The 20,496-nt window shown below is 46.0% G+C and overlaps 1 protein-coding gene across 1 annotated transcript in view; it reads right to left on the bottom strand.

The window, feature by feature from the left end:
• The window catches only part of Atp10a (ATPase phospholipid transporting 10A (putative)), a 162,891-nt gene that overhangs the window by 41,368 nt on the left and 101,027 nt on the right, over positions 1-20,496 (bottom strand). Inside the window, exons 3-6 of the mRNA XM_038313958.1 lie at positions 11,475-11,560; positions 2,744-2,850; positions 2,165-2,296; positions 917-1,047 (exon numbers count right to left, since the gene is read on the bottom strand). Of these exons, the coding sequence (XP_038169886.1) occupies positions 917-1,047; positions 2,165-2,296; positions 2,744-2,850; positions 11,475-11,560 (456 nt within the window). The remainder of the gene's footprint in view (positions 1-916; positions 1,048-2,164; positions 2,297-2,743; positions 2,851-11,474; positions 11,561-20,496) is intronic.

Consider the following 20,496-nt stretch of genomic DNA (forward strand, 5'->3'; position numbering starts at 1 on the left):
GGTCTGGCTCACAGCAAAGCATTCAGCGTGGTTTCCTACTTTTGGGGAGAGTACTGTAGTGACATCTCACTTGCATTTTAATAAATAAACTTGCCTGAGGATCAGAAAAGTAAAAAGCCCCACTGGCCAGCCTTACAGACCGGGCAGCAATGACACACACCGTTAATCCCAGCAGCCACACTAGCTTGCCATGGAAACCAGGCAGTAGTGGTGCACGCCTTTAATCCTAGTACTAGAGAGGAATATAAGACGGGAGGAGACAACTCTCAAGTCTCAGTCTCATTCTGAGATTCTTGGAGGCAGGATCGCCATTTTCGGACTGAGGTTGAGGTAAGAGACAGTGGGTGGCTGCTTGGCTTTTTGAATCTTCAGGTTGAACCCCAATTTCTCTCTCGGGGTTTCTATTAATTGTGCTTCAGAGTACTATACACCAGTAAAACACACTTGAGTCTGAGAAATTAGGTGAGGGGCACAAGTGGGTGTTCTTCATTAGAGTCTGAAATTTTCCTGTAAATTTTAAGATTACTCCCTGATAAAATTTCATTTTTAAAATGATAAAGAACTAAGGGCATATAGTTTAATGGTTAGACACTTGCCTAGCATGTATGAGGCCTTTCTTCAATCATAGACTACTACTACTACCACCACCACCACCACCAACAATAATAATAATCATAATCTTAATAATAAAAACCAAGGAAACATTGGCAAAAACTCAACTCTCATGAAGCATTTTAAGAAAAGCAAAGGAGGGCATCAACCTGAAAGTCTGCAAAGAAACAACTTACAAATAGAGAATAAAAGGCAACAAGTATTTGTGATTCTTCAAGATGAGTTTATAGGAAATTCTTCACAGGGCTTTTGAGTTCCATTGGGGAAAATAAAGTAATTACCACACAGCACTGAATACTGTTACCTGCAGAACAATTATCATTGTCAAAAAGGAGTAAAGGGCGGCCGTGGCTGGGGACAGAGAGCTGCCGTCAGACTCAGGAATATCAAACAACGCTTTCTTCTCTTGGTAACGCCGTACCCATAATCCATGCCCTGTGCACATTCAAAGAGAGGTATCATTCATCAGACAGGAAAGAGAGAATGCTGCTTGGGGAAAATTAAGACAAATTTAAGATTGTCACTCAACATGGCATATTTGGTTGACCAGCTTTCTTTGCCATAGAAGAAAACACCACACATAGTATTCTTGGACCCATGGGCACATGGCGCGTGGCTCAAATTGAGAGTTTCTTAAATTGTGTGTGGTACTATGTACCTGTAATCATGTAATTTAAAGCTACAACAGGAGGATCCAACATTGTAGGCCACCCTGAACAACATAGCAAGAACCCACCAACCACACCCCACGGTTTCCTGTTGATGATGCGAACTGTCACCACTGGTCACGCTATAGAAACTGTCTATATGCTGGGAGAAAGATTTCACCATCAGGGTGCCGCAAAAACACAGAGTCCTGAGCCGCTTGGTGAAAAAGCAGTAGAAACTCAACAGTGTCCACGAGGTCTCTTCTTGGAAATTGAACTTTGTCATGTTACAGATTCTGAGAAGTCAAGGGTTATGCATGTTTCTTCCTAATCTGAGTCCCACACCTATCTGGCTACAAAAAGTTTGGTGTTCTCCATGGCTCTGTCTTCAATTACCCGAGCCCTTGCTTCAAAACCATATTATACCTGTCTGCTCTATGCTGACAGTTGACCAGGAACAAGGTGGGAAGTCAAGGGCGGGAGCCTCAAAAAACACATTCCTGCAAAGCTTATATAAATGACCCCCACCCTTAGGACACAAATGGTCGTTTTCTGTTTCTACACAGCCACATTGGCACGTGTGTACCTCTCCTGTTTCTGTTTCTTGGTTCGTCACTCTTGCCAACTCTTCGCTGGGTACATTACTATGTATGGCTAGGATGGAGTCATCCTCCCATCCAAGCAGTAATCAACTCAGAAAGGAACCTTACTCTTCAGAGTCCATCCGCCTCGGTGTGGCCACGCTGATGTTGATGCAGACACTCCTGGGATCCGCATCAGTGAAAATGATGCATTTGACCTCTCAGGTGCTGGGTCTAGTGGAGTCAGGATAATCCCCGCCCCCAAACTGGCCTGCAGGCTGTCCAGCAGTCTACTTCATGGGGGCCTCATCTTCGGAGACTTACCAACCGCTGAGAATAGAGACATACAGACGAGGAGGAGAACACACCAGAGGACATCGCAGTTCATTTGTCTCTCGAGCTTGCTGCGCTTGTAGCGGGGCCCGCTATTGTTCAGCAGGGCTTTGGTTTCATGTCCTAGAGAGGAGGATGGAGGGATATGGAGTAACTGTCTCCTGAGCACAGGGGACAATGACTGGATCCCACAAAGCAGTTATGCCGGATTGCCGCTCTCTAGGAACCTTGCTCAAAGTAGGATGCACAATGAATGGACCATTATCACAACTGTGACATGAATGGAAAGAAATATGTGAAAATGCAAAAAAAAAAAAAAAAAAACCCAAACAAACCAAAAGCCAAAAAAAGGAAGGGGGGGGGGGGGGAAAGTACAAACACCAAAAACTCTATTGGGTTGAGGTACTATTAGAATAATCCTTGCTTTTACACTTTTCTGTTTGCATAAATTTCACAATTTTCTACAATGGGTACTCACAAACCTTGGGATCAGAGAGTAATAGAAAGAAATGTTGAGCAGCATACAGCACAGTGTGGCCGTGTGTGGTCTAAGGCTTAGCCCGTGCCTACCTGCATAGATGACAATGCCAACCACTGCCTCTGTGTTCCTGATGGTGCAGCCTCGAAGCAGCAAGTTTTCTTTATGCAGCCCAGCCTTCTCCCCATTGCTGTGGATGCTGTGGAGGAACACGGACCATGGCATGTCACATGGCTGCACAGGTATTTCCAGACAGACCCAAGGAAGCTTGGCTGCTGGACAGGGGAGGGTACAGAAGTCTCCCAGCAAGGGTGCTTGTCCTTGTGGGTCTCCACAAACAGCTGAGAGGAAGCTTCTCAATTAGCAACTGGGCACAGAAGCAGCTCCAATGCTGCTTTTATCTGCTTTGCACAGGATTAACTGGGGATTGATGACAGAGGGGACCAACTTGGTAGTCACGGGGCAGACCTGGTAAGCTGACAAGGACAGTCTTTTTGGATGGTGGCTCACACGTCTACTCTGCCAGAAATGCTAACACCATGCAGTGCCTTGTGTTATCACAGAATTCACAGGTCTTGAGAAAGGATGCCATTAATTTTGGCAACGTTGTATTTGTCTGTGCATGTGGTATATGCATGGATGCCAACATGTGTACATAGTTACCCACATGGAGACCAGAGGAGCACATCAAGCATCCAGTCTTATTTCCTTGAGACAGCGTCTGTCCCAGAACCTAGCTAACACTTATCATTTCTCCAGCCAGGTTGTGCGGCCAGCAGATGCAGCTATCCTGTTTCTGTTCTCAGCCTTCTCCTCTGGCGCTAGCGTCACAGGTGTGTGTGGCCACACCCGATTTTACATGAGTCCTGGAGATTGGAACTCGGGTTCTCACATTTCCAAGTTCTCTAATCCACTGAGCCACCTTTTCAACCCTGATTTTGGTAACATTTTGCTTCTGTTTGTATAAAGTTACTAAGATATTAACATATTCAATCTGAGGTGTGTTTAAACACACACATGGTACAAACTGTTTCAGTGCTGGATAGATCCAGAAGGACCGTCCAAGTTTAAGTTATTTACTATAAAACTTGTCCTCCTGGCCCAACGACCAGTGTTGGCTAACGGAGTTTGCACTAGTACTAGGCTGGGATAGAACCAGAAGCCCAATATACTGCCACCTGCCACTGTTTTATACCCACCACAGGCATCCTTCTCTCCACCCTCATCCCAAATGTCTCTGCTTGGCAGCTCAAACCTCTGAGTCTTTCCTTCCTGCCAGCTCTTACAAGGACACAGACACATGAGCTGCAGAAATCAATACCTTATCCACTGAAGAAGATAAACTAGACAAAATCAAGCTAAAATGCTTGCTGCATTTAAAGTTGTTGCAATTAATATAAATCACCCCAGTGCAAGCTTTTCTTCAGCGCATGTAGAAAGGGACACTCAAGGGACCATCCAGTCAGCCCTGTGCTGATCGATGGATCACACCAGCAAACCCAAGACAGAGGCCCCAGACTGAAACTAAGCCTTAGTCTCTGTATGGGCTCCAGTCAGCCCTGTGCCAATGGCTCACACCAGCAAACCCAAGACAGAGGCCTCAGACTGAAGCTAAGCCTCAGTCTCTGTATGGGCAGCTACATACAAAGCCCTGCCCCACTACTGCCCCGGGGAGGGAACTCCCATGCTGTATCTCTCCTGTGAATGTATCTCTAGGCACAGCTGAACATGGAAAAAGACTTCTCTGTGTAGCCATGAAGAATAACTGCCCCAGTCATAATTTCTAGGAACAAGATGAACTCAGCAGAAAGAACAGTATTTCAGATTCAAGGTGGGGGACACTAGGGGTGAGCAACTGTCTGTAGTGAACAGGTAGATTTTTTTTCTTGTTATCTCCTGTAAAATATAATGCATAATTATTTACCCTGTACTGTTTTTATAAGTCACATTATTTAGAGTTTACCGCAGGATATGTATAGTTTATATGCAAACAGCATGGTATGCCATTTTATATAAGGGATTTGAATATCTGAGTTTTGGTATTCACGGAGAAGAGTTCTATGAATAACTTCCAAGATACTGAGGATCTAAGGTCTCTCTCTCTCTCCTCTCTCTCTCTCTCTCTCTCTCTCTCTCTCTCTCTCTCTCTGTGTGTGTGTGTGTGTGTACATGTGTGTGTGTGTGTGTCTATGTGTGTGTGTGTTGTACATTGGATTAAATCCAGGTCTTCAAAATGCTAGGAAAGTACAACATAAAATCTGAGCAGTTCGCATGACTCCTACACTATGCTTTCAAATCAAACCAACTGGAAAGAAAGCTTATCACCAGAGGTTGAGCCAGCCTATATAGGGTCCATGGCTACAGGAACAGGCAGCAGATGTGGCAGCCCAGACACACTCCCATGAGAACAGGACTCATATTAGAGGGAGAAGAGCATCTCCCAGTGGGTCCAGCCCTCAGTAGCTGGTAGGCTGCCCTGAACTCCAGAGGCTGGGTGCTTTCATCAACAGTAGAACAGACACAGACGTGAGACTCAGTTCCAGAGATGCTCAAGAGGAGAGCACACAAAGCTGCCATCAGCACCCACTTCTTGATTACAGGCCCGACTATGTTGTCCCGCGAATCCATGTGTGGAAGTCTCAATCTCCAGGACCTCAAGATATGACAGGGTCTTTAAGGAAGTAATTAGGTTAAATGAGGTCATTAGGACAGTCTCCAACCCAATCACACACACACACACACACACACACACACACACACACACGGATGGCGACAGGAAGACACAGGGACAAGCTGGCCAACCACAAGCCAAACAGTGGAAGATTGAAAGATATCAACCCACTGGCACTTTGGCCTCAGCCTCCCAGGCTGCAGACTGAGCAGATAAACCTGTCTTCAAGTCTGCCCTTCTGTAGTACTCTGTCCTTGGCAATCAAGCCCATCCTTTCCCATTTAATCTAGGCTCCTCGGATGGAATGGTCTAGTGCAAGTCCCCAGGCTTTGTGACTCGTCTAAATGTGCCCCTCTAAATGAAAACTTTATGAAGAACTGACTGATGTGATCTAGTGATCGCGAGAAGCCGCAGTGCTCAGCAGATAAATGTCTGATTCAGCCTTTTTCTCTCCAGCTCGAACTCTAACTCGTTTGCTGGTGGGGCGCTCATCTGCGTTGTATGAGAAAGGTGAGCGCTGGCGACCACATCCATGCTGACAAGGCCCAGGCATAGGGGTGGAAAGCCATTCAGTAGCACAGACACGGGGGGCGGGGGGAACAAGGCTTTAATGCACCAAACCCTGCAGTGTAAGGGGCATCAGCTTGCATAGTCTACAAGTCAACTCCCTCCCCGGGGAAGCTAATCTGCAGCACTCAGACACCAGGGCCCTCAATCTGCTCTGGCCTGCTACAACTCTATACCGACCTGTCTACCAATGTGTGATCTGGACTATTGTCTTGCTTTTGTAACAGCTCAGTGATCAGACCTCCATGTTATAATTTATTACAAAATAGTTTAAATTCTTTAACCCAAAGCACTTTTTTCACCATGTCTAAAGTACTGCCCAGAGTCAGGTTTTACAAAGTTCTCTGCAGGAGCCTGCAGCCCCGTCTTGCTGGCTTTGTCGTTCACTTCTCGGGACAGGCACACACCTGTGGACGCATGAGCACTGTGCTCCACTGGGAATAAACTTTGCAGGCTGTGTGCTTCCTTTGAAGGCTTTCCCTTCTGGGCAGCCACACAACGGAAATGCCCTTTCCCCTTGTGCTGGTTTTGGCACAGAGGAGTCCTCTTTTATAGTGTGGGCTCAGTTGTACAGCCTTCATGGACATCTTCTCTTCTAGGCCCCCAAGCCAGGATCCTCATGTCTTATTACATTGTGTACCCTGTTGTCCCCCTCAGAACTTAGTAAATGCTGACTGCTGCCCCAACAGTCTATTGGGTGGGAGTTGGGAAGGATGCCAGATGTTGATGGAAGCAACAGAGGACAGGGAGTCAACTTCCTGCACCTCCTTGGTCAGGGAGCACTGATTGACTCTGTCCCTTGACCGTATAGAATTCCACCTAGGGGTCATTACTACTCTCTGGTCCATGGCTTTGTTGTGGTGGCAACACAACTGCTTTTGATCCAGTATCTATGCTATGCCCTACAGGTTCCTAGGCCCCTCCATCCCTGTGCAGATAACTGTCCTCTTATTTCCATAAGTCTGAGAACTCCATCCGCGCCTACAAGCACGCTGGCTGGCACAGGCAAGATGGGTAAAATGAGAGATAATGGATAATGTCTGGAAAGCTGAACCTCGGGCAGACTTCTCTTTGATATAAAACATTGGTCGGGTTTTTGCTCATCTAATTTGAATACGTGTGAAAATTACCAAACTGCTTCGTGCCAGTGTTCCATTTTCTGAAGGGATAATGATGTCTATTATGGTCAAGGAAAGCACCGCAAACATTGCGGAGTCTAGTTGACATGATTATAGTTCGCTTTAAAGTTTGTTTATTGCCACTGAAGCTCTTGGACACGTTTCACACAAATCTGAACACTAGCCGGGAGAGGAGAAGGAACAGAAACAGTTCAGCTGTTAACAATGTTTCTGCTGTTCTAGCTCATGGGAGTGTGGTGGTTTGAAAGAGAACATAGGCTCTGATAGGCTCAATCCCCAGTCGGCGGACTGTTCAGGAAGGCTTAGGAGGTGTGACCTGGTTGGAGAAACTGTGTGGTCCCACTCTCTTTCTGCCTTCCCGCCTGAGGATGCGGATGTAAGCTATTGACCACAGCTGCAGCGCCTGCCTGCCACCACGCTCCCCACCATGATGGAAATGGACAACCTTCTAAGAGCCCCAGTTAAACGATTTAAGTTGCTTTGGTCATGGTTTCTCCTACAGCAATAGAACAGTAACTAAGATATGAGGTGATGACAGTCCCTGCGCTGGCCATCCATGGGAATAAGGTGGCTACACCAGTAAGCAGGCTGTATTTCCCACAGGCATCCAGCAGCCACGCGGGAGCTGTGAGGCTGTAACCAGCTCTACGACATACAGGTAGGATGGCTCTGTGGATGCTTACGTGGGGACAAGAATGGCAACTGAAAGAGCATAGTAGTTAAGTTCCACTTACAGGGGAGAGATAGGCTTGAGGCAAAGAAACTGCTCAAGGCGCGCGCGCACACACACACACACACACACACCAACAAAAACTCTGTATTATAATTTTAAAAAGCAACAACACAGGCAAATATGTCAATTATAAATGCATTCAACATCAAGGCACTTAAAGACGCAGACACAGGACAGTCTGAACAGGGAAGCAGGCAACTGGCTTTACAATTTGAAATGAATTTTATATCAGACAACCAAACAGACATGCCGTGTCTTTACTTTTATGGGCAAATGTAAATACTCAACTGGATTACGGTTTCCAAGATCATCCCACATGGGGCCGAGGAGGTTTGGTTCAGTGGCTAAGCCTGCTTACTGCTTTTCTAGAGAACCTGACTTGGTTCCCCAGCACACAAGTCAAAGCTGCTCGAAACTGCCTGTAATTCCAGCTCCAAGGGATCTGGGCTCTGTGGGCACAATCCCCAGACACACACATATACACAAATAAAATAAAAAAATAAACACATGCGATGAAGTTAGCTAGCTGAACAGAGGCAACCCGAGCCAGCTTTCTCTCTGCTCATATTGAAGGGCAAGGTTTAGCCCTACACTGGTGAGGAAACTTCAGAGTCAGCTGACAGTGGAAGAGAATTGCTGGTGTCTCCAGCTTCTGAGGATCTCATTAGGGCTGAGCAGTAGGGACTGATTTAAAGAACACAGTGCACTTGAATTACGAAGTCCCTAATGGTCAAGCTGCAAAGTATGTCATGTATTGCAGTAGCCACCCATTTAAACTATAAAGTTTAGTATTTATATATTCAGAGCTGTGAAATCACCAGCAACTAATTCAGAAAGGTTTCTTCTACCCACAGAGAAACCCTGGACCATGGCCAGTCATTATCCTCCCTAGGCGATACTGCTTTCCCCAAGCCCGGATAACTTCTGATTCCCATTCTGTCTCTATAGACAGCCCTGTATTTCCTATCAGTGGAATCGCCCACTGAGGCAAATACCACCCTCCCTATACAATGGCGTCTAAATCATAAGATACTTTACACAGGTTCTTTCTCTTCTCAAGTCAATCTAGGGCTGAAGGAGCAATCATGCTACCTACAGAATTGGCCAGAGTTCATGAATGCAGGATAATGTTTCTACTGCCAAGGGGTGGGAAGCTAAAACCCTGGGTTATATGTCTTCTTCATAATAATGACAATAGATCCAGGTTTGGATTAGCTGGTCCATAACAGAGCAAAATCTGTAGGCACGCATGGCAGTGGGATTGGAGGTAACCCATGGCTCCCTGGATAATAGCTTCATTCTCATAGGAGCTGAACGGGAGGCCATCCTGGAAAGATAATAGGAGTACCTGATTCCCAAACTAAGGAACAGGTCCCATAGCTGATGTACTTCATGAGCTAGCCGCGACACAAGTATTAGGACCAGGGTAGGCTCAGGCCTCCCTTCTCTGGGAAAGGGATCCAGCACAATCAGGTCTGCTCCTGTAGAAGATACACCCCTCAACCCAGGTACCCTGGTGATACCGGCTTACCTGCATCCATGCCCCCCTTTCTGCTATTCCCAAGAGCAGTTTCTGCCTGACTGGCTGGGGTAGAGCTTCTCACTCCTGTGGTGTCTCAGACTTGCAGGACGGTTCTAGGATGCTGCTGCCTACAACCCGCCCCCAAAGAACCAGCCAAAGTGAGCACTGGGGGAGGGGCCCACTTTGTGCCATAAGAACCCATCTACCATGGAGACACACTGCTGGGGTTCTGTGAACCATGTATACTTTCAACCTTCAAAACTGTCAGCTTTTGTTCTTTCCGATACATGCAATACAGACAGTTCCAGTCGCTTTGTGAACTAATCTCCCTCCTAGCGACCATCTCCCATCTCCTGGTTGTCTCTCCTGTTGCTCTGTATTCCCTGTAGTGGTGATGGTCAACACAGTTGCCAGAATGACAGTGGTCAATATTCAGCAGGCGCTCACCATTCTGAAAACCTTCTTGCATTAAATGTGCTTTCTACAAGGGCCTGAGGGCTGTCCCAAGGTTATGCCTGCTACACCAGTGACCCAAGGTCATCTAGAACGTGTGACCTGCAGACCGGCCAGCTTCACAGCTGTGAGGACTCCAAAGGTAGTTCATTCCCTGAAGGTCCTCGGGGAAAGGATGAAAGTGGCTGATGAAAGACTCCATACTCTTTAGCATGGACTGAACCCTACAGCAGGCAATGAGTATATGAGGAGTTATATGTACGCTTGAGCTTGTGTCACTCGGAGCCTCCTCCAGGACTCAGGAGGAGGCAAAGGGAACAGAGCCCAGGGCTAGGGCAAAGCCTTCGGGAAAAATTTCACTTTCTATTCATTTTTTTATTGAGTTGGTAACATGCAATTACCCTATGGGAAGAAAGCCCATAGGACATATTCCCTAGAGAGTGTCTTCACCTCCTTTAACCATTATTGAATGTCAAGACTCCTAATCCAGCTGGCACCTGCTCTCTGCAACTGACTTCACCTGGGGATTCCTAGAGGGCCTGGGATGGTACTGCATGTGTGAATTCCTGGGAGCTGGTTAAGCAGGCCAGAAGAAGATGGGTCAAAGTCAACAAAGACCAGAAACCCCACAGCAGACTGGGTATGTGGTAGTTAAGCATTAACATGTCCCTTTAGGATCTTGACCTTGTTGGTGCCTTAAGGGAGTAATCTAATGACATCTAAATTCTGAACTTCAGGACAAGTCCGGCAAGGAGCTGCTTCAGCTCCAGGTCCCAAATGCACTTCACTTTTTCCTGTGAAGCTCTGGGTACTACACCCCAATGTCCCTGTGTGCCTGGGTTGGGCACAGGCTTACAGCTGGATACTACCAGCAAGTCAGGGAAGAGTGCTCTGCAGTGGACAATGCCATGACATGGATGCTCAGGGAGCTAAGTCTGTGAGTTCTACTCTCACAGCGGCATGCATGCCACGGTAGCCTGAGCCCGGGGTCCTTAGATCCTTATTACCTGCTTTGTTCTCCAAGAGTCCATTGCTAACAGCCCTGCCGTGCAGTTCTGCAATTCCGTGCCCATGCTGCTCTCACCCACTCTTTTCCCCCCACACTAGCAGTGTTGCTATTATTAGGAAAATTTCCAAACAAACGTAAGAGCAGACCAAATGGTAGAGTAAGCTCCTGGGCTCCATGTACCCATGACCCAGCTTCGCCAAGTATCACGACACACGGCCACTCGTAGGTCATATTGCCACCTTTGGTCTTTTGCTTAGGAGCAAAGAAGGTGACTGAGATATTGTACACACCAGTCTCTTTTATCCCAATTGTAAGAAACAAACATAAAGGCAGTCACTGTTACTGTTTTATAGTCAGTGTGCTGGCTAGGACCAGCATGCAGCAGCTACTCAATAAAGCATTCAGTGGCAGAATGAACCAGGAGGAATGCATTCCTATCCCAGCTCTTCCTGCCTGGCCTCCGCCCTCTGACTTCCCTTGCTTTGAAGCCATGTAAAACGGTCATAAGCCCTCTTGTCCCTTGTCATGTTCCTCAGCCTCTCAGAGGGAAAGCCAGGCACTCCTTAATAATAATGCTGACAGGATCTTAGAAACTAGTTCCAAGGTCAGCCAAAAGTTGTGTATGTGGCAAAGGATATCCAAAAGCATGTCGTGAGTCTGTGTTTCTGTGTGCACATATGGTTTACTAAAAGGAAACTGAGAAAACTCTAAGAGATGCATGATACTCACATGCAGCCACGAAACCTACTCAGGTTGTTGTTTGGCTTCTCACACTCGATCACGCCCGTGAACATCAAAGGGTTGAATTCTGAGACCTGAAATAATGGCACACACACTTTAGACCAGTGGTTCTAGACATGAAATAATAGCGTGCACACATTAGAGCAGTGGTTTATGACATGAAATAAGAGCACACACATTAGATCAGTGGTTCTAGACCTGAAATAGTGCACACACATTAGAGCAGTGGTTCTAAAAAACCTTTCTAATACTGGGACCCTTTAAGACAGTTCCTCATGTTGTGCTGTTGCCCCAACCATAAAACTATTTTTGCTGCTACTTCATAATTGCAGTCTTGCTATTGTTATGAATCTTAATGTTAATATCTGTGTTGTCCAATGGTTTTAAGTGATCCCTGTGAAAGGGCCTTTTGACCCCCAAGGGATAATGATCCACAGGTTGAGAACTGCTGCATTAGAGAAACCTAGGCTCTGGTCATTCTGATCAAAGGCTCCTGTTATCTGTCTCACACTCATGGTAGGGGAACCATCATAGATTCTGGCTGAGCCTCTGCAGAATGTCATATATTATACAGAAGTCTCAGGACTTAATGCATGCTGTCTCATTTTTATAATGAAAATAACTAATTGTTTTACCTATGAACAGCAACTAGCAGACTTGTACTGGTTAGTAAGATGAAATAATTAGTTAGTTCTAATGCAAAATTAGAGATTGATGTACTAGCAAAGGAGGCACCAGCTAAGGAAAAGGGATGAAGTGGGGTTTTCTTGATGCATATCAGCTCCTTTCTAAGTCTCCATAGCAATTTTTTTTTTTTTTTTTTGGTTTTTCGAGACAGGGTTTCTCTGCAGCCTTTTGTATAGCAATTTTTAAAAAGCAATTCCTCTTTGAAAATAGGAATTTATGCTAAAATCTCATTTCCTTGAAGTTCTTTAAAGATTCTTCATTGACCTTTGCTGAAAGAATTTAAATAGCCAAGTGTGAGCCAATAGTTCAGCAATTTCATTGTGATTCTGCTCAAAAAGAAATGACAGTTCACTGTAAAAGAGGTGTCGTCTAGATGGATGCCAATGGCGACTAGCTCCTCTAAAGAGGTCAGAAGGAAAGGAAGGGACAAGACAATAAAGGAGAAAAATGGAGTAAGCAAGCCTTAAAGACCCCAGTGAAACCGAGGAATTTCTTTTTTCTTTTCTTTTCTTTTTTTTTTTTAAAACCAGCCTCCTGGTCATGTTCATTGGATTATCTCTGTCAAGTGTCACAAAACAATAAACCGCCGAGCTCTCTTGGCTCTCATATATCAATCACTGGAAAAACAGGCTGAAACACCATGGAAACATACAGATACTACTGGCATCCGTCCCGGCCGTTCATATTTGTTCGAGACCCAATCTCACCCAACCCTCGCCTGCTCTCTCCCTCGGGCTGCAGCTGTGAGAGCACCTGTTGTCCCTCCTGTCATTATCATTCATTCTATTTGCTCGTGACTTTTCCAGCTGTAACTGAGGTGGTGGGCTCACCCCTGGTTAACAGTCTGAAGTCACATCCTTCACACATTGACCTCTGCAATCCTCCCAATACCACCGTGACGCTCTTGGTTCTGTGTACACAAATACAGCCATAGATGCGACTACTCAGAAGTCATGGCTCACACTTACAGTTTCCCAGTGTGTCCTGTGTACATGTAGGACAACTCACTGGCAATGCTAGCCACGGTGCAATAGCTGATTTTGAAACACTCAATAATTCCTTTTATTCATTTTGCAGTGCTGGGGCTTGAACCTCTGACCTTGCTTGTGCTACACGGCGTTGTGTCACTGAGCTCTGCCCTTCAGTCCACAGAATGCCATTTACAGAGGCTTTTCTTGGAGTCATCATTAGTCTCTGTCCCTGACGGAAATAGCCTTGCATTCCATTTGCAGAGTAGGGCTCTGCTTCAGCGTCCAGTGTTTATTTAAAGCAGTATGCATGATGTCGAAGCCAGGGGACTGCTTTTTCCATAGCAAACAGCGGCAGACACAGTATATGAGACGGCCATGAAGGGAGTGGCCTCTGAAAAACGCCAGGAGGATTTTTGGCAAACAAGGCAGGTGTGTCTTAAAATATACCATCTCTGTTTATCATTCCTTCTCACTAAGAAAAATGTAATATGCACAGCTTGGAAACAGTGGGGTGTTCCATCCCTGGGGCCTCATCACTGCATCTGTGATGTTCTGCCCCAGCGGTGTGCCTTGGGAAACATGCATGCCCTGGGCACGGACACCTGACTTTATTCGGAACTGGGGAAGACTTTTAGAACTGGAGGAATCTTCAGAGTGCGTTCCAGACTGAACTGTACTCTCGTGCACAGAATGCAGCTGTTGGGGCCAGAACCTCCAGGAATACAGGATGTGCTTGTGTTTAGAGACAGAACCTTTAGAGAACTAAGCTAAAGAGAGGCTATGAGCACAGGGCTAGCCCAGCAAGGCTGGTGTCCTTTTAATCAGAAGCAGATACAATATAGGCGCATGGGGTGAGGGTGGGAAGAATAACCATGAGTCTACAGGGAGAAGATGACCAACGGAGAGATCATGAGAGACAGCAAATTGCTGACACCTTCAATGCAGACTTCTATTTTCAAGAACCATGAGGAAATAAGTATCTGTGGTTTCAATCCTTAGTCCAAGGCAGCCCCACCAAACAACACCAAGGCCACTTCCAGTTTCTCATTTAAAATCTCTTTCAGCCTTAGATTGAGCTCAGTGGAAGAGCATCTGCCCAGCAGCCTCTGTGAGAATTTGGTACACCAGCCCAGCCTCTGGGAGACCCTAGGGTACCTGCCCAGCCTCTGGGAGACCCTAGCGCACCTGCCTAGCTTCTGGGAGACCCTAGTGCACATGCCCAGCCTCTGGGAGACCCTAGTGCACCTCCCTAGCCTCTGGGAGACCCTAGCTCACCTGCCTAGCTTCTGGGAGATCCTAGCGCACCTCCCCAGCCTCTGGGAGACCCTAGCACACCTGCCCAGCCTCTGGGAGACCCTAGCTCACCTGCCTAGCTTCTGGGAGACCCTCGCGCATGTGCCCAGCCTCTGGGAGACCCTAGCACATCTGCCCAGCCTCTAGGAGACCCTAGCTCACCTGCCTAGCTTCTGGGAGACCCTAGTCCACCTGCCCAGCCTCTGAGAGACCCTAACACACCTGCCCAGCCTCTGGGAGACCCTAGCGCAACTGCCCAGCCTCTGGGAGACCCTAGCACACCTGCCAAGCCTCTGGGAGACCCTAGCACACCTGCCCAGCCTCTGAGAGACCCTAGGTGCCTATCCAGCCTGCACATGTGACTACGTAGATATTTCTGCCTGGATCTACCCTTTTTGCTTTTTGTTTTTAATTAGTTTTGTTTGCTTTCAATTTTCTTCTAGAAACTGAGCCCAAAGCCTTGATTATGCTAAGCACATGCTCTGTTCTAAGCCACACTTACTGCCAGGAAAAATTAATTTTGAAAGTTCCATCATTTTCCAGTAGGGTCACATAATTACCCCCCATTAACACGCATTTGATAACACAAATGTCATGTGTTGTGCTATGTGCTGCACTCTTGCATAACTCTGCTAGCTGAGATTTTTTAAGTATATTTCATTTTTAATTACATGTCTCTAGGTGGGTGTTATACTTAGGAGTACAAGTACCCTCTCATGCCAGAAGAGGGCTTCAGAGCCCTTAAAGCCAGAGTTACAGCCTCATGTGGGTTTGGGGAGCTGGACTTGGGTCTTCAACAAGAGCAGTGAATGCTCTAAACATCTAAGCTTCCCCTCCAGTCCCCTCAGTTTTGTACACTACTTAGAATTTGTGGTCCTTAAGTGTGATGACAAAATTCACATGGTACTTGCAGTACCTGAATCTGCCTTGGCTTATGAGACACCCAGCTTTGCCAAAGATGGACACTCATTGAACATCAATGCTGCTATAACATGAGACCATGCTACACCCAATACAGCAGAAGCTGTGCAGTAGATTCTATGAGACTTCCCTAAAAGAGGAATGCTGCTTGTGATGGAGGCTCACTACCACAGAAGCAGTGCCATCTATAAGAGTGATGCTCACCTGTGCAGGCTAGCCTTGCATTGAAGCTGCAGTCTTCCGCAGTTTGGCTGCAAGTTGCCAATATTCTGGGATTAAATGCAGCTGATACAGGGAGAGCTCCCCTACTGCATAGATACTATGTACCTCACTGGCTGTCTGATGCTCCAGGTGCCTGTTGCTCTTCAGCTAGCTCTGAGGTTTCAGTGCGTGAGAGAACACAGGTGACCTTATCGGTTGGAAAGGAAGAGGCAGCCTGGTGATGCAGCTGAGAGCCCAGCAGCTTAAACTTGCAATTCTGCTAGAGCCCAGCAGACCTTCTCTTAAACTTGCAATTCTGCTAGTGTAGAAGGACCGGCGGGGCTGTGTCCCGCCACCCAGCTAGATTTACCCAAAATAATTACACCGAAACTGTATTCTTTTAAACACTGCCTGGCCCGTTAGTTTCAGCCTCTTATTGGTTAATTAACCCATATTTAGTAATGTGTGTAGCACCACGAGGTGGTAGCTTACCAGGAAAGATCTTAACCTGCGTCCATCTCGGAGAGGAGAAGCATGCTGACTAACTATGGCGACTGCCTGAAGCATCTCCCCAACTCTGCTTCCTTTCTCCCACAATTCTGTTCTGTCTACTCCGCCTACCTAATTTTCTGTCCTCTTAAAGGGCCAAGGCAGTTTCTTTATTAATCAATGAAAGTAACATATAGACACTTCTCCATCATGCTATTTCGAAACTCCATCAGCCTTAGGAGACAAGTCACCAAAGTAGGTGATTCTCAGGGACACCCAAAGCCCCAAAGCAGGGTGCCCCCTTTTACTGCCCCCACCTCCCTCCAGGTAGATCAGATGTCTATGCCAACACCTTGGCTCCTGTTGACCACACAAGGGGGCAAACCATTGAGGGCATTACTGCAGGAATTAGTTGAATGAATTCCACCACTCACAGATGTGAATCAGTTACCAGGCCTGCAGTGGAAATGGCTGGAATGTGTTGGGGGAGTGGGTGTTTATCTCAGGCTTCATTCACACAAAGTCAACCAACTACAGCCAAGACAGAACTGAAAATAAACAGAAAAAACTACACCTGGACAGTCCTTTTCTACCACTGTCTCCTAACCAATAAAGCATAACCATTTATATAATGCTCATACTTTATTAAACCTTATAAGTTACCTAGAGATGATTTAAAGTATTCAGTAATATATACTGTGTATATACTACACATCATATCCTTTACATATACTGTATAAATGTGTCCTATTTCTCACAAGGGACATGACTGCCTGCAGATTTTTTTTTAACCTCCGGATATGGCTGGGGAACCGTGGAACCAATTCCCACTGACACCAAAGTAAGAAGGCATTTCACACTTGCCTTAATCAAATTTCTCCCAATTATTCCATGAAAGCAAAGGGGATTTTCTGCATCTCACAACAGTATCAGTGACACCTGAAAGGACATTTCCAGTTCATGGAAGTGTGATGGGCAAGTCTATGGTGTCAGCTGATGAGAGAGGCGGGGCCAGTCTATGATGTCACCTGCTGAGGGAGGTGGGGCCAATCTATGGTATCAGCTGACAAGGGAGGCGGGGCCAGTCTATGGTGTCAGCTGACGAGGGAGGCGGGGCCAGTCTATGATGTCAGCTGACAAGGGAGGCGGGGCCAGTCTATGGTGTCAGCTGACGAGGGAAGCAGGGCCAGTCTATGGTGTCAGCTGATGAGTGAGGCGGACCACATAGGTGCACATTATGGGCTTCTGCGGCTGTGATGCCTGTTAGGACTCCTTTCTAATTCCATAGAATAGAGAGCGAAACCTCCTGCCATGGTCTTTTCATGACATTGGCCCTGAGGGGCCTGCGGAAAGGACGTGTTGCGAGCAGCACCACATTTGGCTGGCAGAAGGGAAAACCCTTCTATCTGCTGCATCTGGGCCCTATCCTGAAAACGCCCTTTGTGTCATTTAACACCATTCTTCGAGGCCGAAAGCAACTTCAGGTTCTTCCTCTACCACCAAGGGGTTTTTTTTAACATTATGTAATTTTATTCAAGTGCTTTGACAAGGAATTCCTAAATTGCCAACATCTCTAACTATACATTAGCACTTTCATGGCTCACCTAGATATTGTAATAATTATGATTGTGTTTTTAGACTTTTAATGTATATGGCTAATCCGCCTGTATTTATCTATGTTCCATATGGGTGTGAGGTAGCTGAGGATGCCTGGAGAGGGATTACAATACTGAGGAACTGACAACTTTGAGTCTAAGTGTAGGAATGGGGGATTGAACAGCAGGTGCTATTGATTGCTGAGCCACCTTTCCCACCCTGAATCAAAACTTCAAATACTAGAAACAAAAGAAAGATTGCTAACTCTTTTTATGAGTCTACAATTACCTTGATACCCAAACCACATAAAGACATTACTAAGAAAGAGTATCACAGCCAACTTTACTCATGAACATTATGCAAAAATACTCAATAAAATACTGGCAAACCAAGTCCAAGAACGCATCAGAAAAATCATCCACCGTGATCAAGTCAGCTTCATCCCAGAGATGCAGGGATGGTTCGACATACGAAAGTGTGTCATCCATCATATAAACAAACTTGAAAAAACCCACATGATCATCTCATTAGATACTGAAGAAGTCTTCGACAAAATACAATATACCTTCATGATAAAGGTCTTGGAAACAGGGATACAAGGAAGATACTTAAATATAATAAAGGCAATATACAGCAAGCAAAGAGCCAACATCAAACTAAATGGAGAGACACACAAAGTGATTCCACTGAAATCAGGAACAAGACAAGGTTGTCCACTCTCTCCATATCTATTCAATATAGTACTTGAGGTTCTAACTAGAGCAATAAGACAACAAAAGAAGATCAAGGGTATAGAAACCAGAAAAGAAGTCAAACTCTCACTATTTGTTGATGATATGATAGTTTACATATGTGACCCCAAAAATTCTATCAAGGAACTTCTACAACTCATAAACACCTACCGTAATATAGCAGGATACAAGATTAACTCAAAAAAAATCAGTAGCCCTCCTGTACACAGATGATAAAAGGGCTGGGGAAGAAATCAGAGAAACAACACCCTCAGAATAGCCACAATAGCATAAAATATCTCAGAGTACACTTGAACACATTAGCACATGAGACCACTTCCTAAATATAACCCTAGCAGCACAGACACTGAGAGAAACAATTAATAAATGGGACCCCCTGAAACTGAGAAGCTTCTACCACCAGTCTTAATGCCACCTCTGGACATCAGTCTCCCAGATGTTCACTCTTGGTACAAGGCCTCTGCCTGGCTTCCTGCATTATTAGGCCTTACCACTGGCCACAGGATTGGTAGGGCCAGGCTAGCCTGATTACAGAAGTATTTTTCTGCTATCTTATAGAAACCAAACTACATTCCAACACAGTGGCAATGTTCTGACCACCTTCCAGGTCCTCACTCCTGTCTCAGAGATAGGGATAGCCCTGCTGTCCTTGTCTCCTTGTGGCATTTTCTTAGTCCTCCCTTCCCTGACACTTAGGCTGTTTTCTTTTCAGAAGCCTACGATAGCATCCTATAGCCCGTAGGCCTCCTGCTCCACTGGAAAAGGCTGAGAAGACCCGTGTCTCCTTCACTAGACCACAGGTCCCCTGAGAAAAGGAACTCTGTACCCTGTGGGCCAGCAGAGAGTGTAGTGTGCAGACATTGCTTATTCTAGAAAGAGCTCATGTGCCATACACTTCCACATTATTCCAAAGCTTTATTGTGGACTCATGTGGGGGTCAGGGATAGAACCCCCAAACAGTAAACCGCCTTTGCCTGGCTCTGGGGAAGGTATGACTGCCTAAGAGGCTATGAGCTCTTCCCCAGCGTTCCAAATACCAGTCTCTCCTTTTATAAGACCAAGCATGTTTCATCTCACAAAAATGTTAAGATGATTTCTCCACAGCCTCTAATCTCGTTCTGTATCTCTTGACAGTGTGTGAAAAGTACGGAACTAATTTAGGCGAGCATTTTAACCCAAATTGATGGAATAATTACCCCACTCTAGTTCTGCACTTGGAATCCAATCTGTGTCCCACACAAGCTTGGCAGTGCTGTGGGAATTCACAGGAGGCTGGAGCTCCAATACAGATGAGGAAGGGAACTTCCCTGCCAGCATTGTTTTGACAAGTCTATGAAGTCTTCAACTTGCTAAGGAAGTCGTCTGTCCAGTCTACTGTGGTACCTCTGGCATGCAATGGAGATTCAACCCCATTTGTTAAGTAAATACATGTTCAAATGGTATATATCTTTCTGGGGGTACACTACTTCAAACATATAAGGAAGAAAGTCAGTGATCATTTTCCAATCAGCTTCGTAGATTTAGTGCTTACACTAACAGCTTATGCCCAGATGCAACTATTGAACAGGTCCCATTTAAATTCAAGGTACAGCAACAGTTTTGGGGGGATTGTGCTATTTAACATCCTTGAACACGGTCACATATAAGTAGGCTGGCAGGGCAGTCTCACAAAGCTGGCAGGTAACCCGGTATGTGACAGTTCTGTGTGTTTCTCACCATTTCCTGACATCACTGTTTCCAGGGCAACAGAGCAGAGACTATGAGAACAGCTCAGGACACCCATGGTCTTTCTTCAGGAACAACTTCACACATGTCTGTACCATAGATGGCTTCCACGAAGCACAACACTCCTGACAGGTCTTGGGGAAGGCATTCTGGGCTATTGCACATCTCTCTTCCGACTGCAAATCTTCTTGTCATACACCCAAGCATTAGAGACTAAAGAGACATTTCTCTGAGAGCAGAAAGCCAGCTTTCTGTTCCGAGTGTGTAAGGGCCTTTTCCTCCCAGCTCCCCCCAGCTTTTCATCCTTTGTTCGCTGGCCCCCTGTCTGCTTCATTTAGATAGTAGCAGAACTCAAAAGGCTCCGAGTGCTGTGCT

The sequence above is a fragment of the Arvicola amphibius genome, chromosome 12 (assembly GCF_903992535.2).
Source record: "Arvicola amphibius chromosome 12, mArvAmp1.2, whole genome shotgun sequence".
NCBI lineage: Eukaryota > Metazoa > Chordata > Mammalia > Rodentia > Cricetidae > Arvicola > Arvicola amphibius.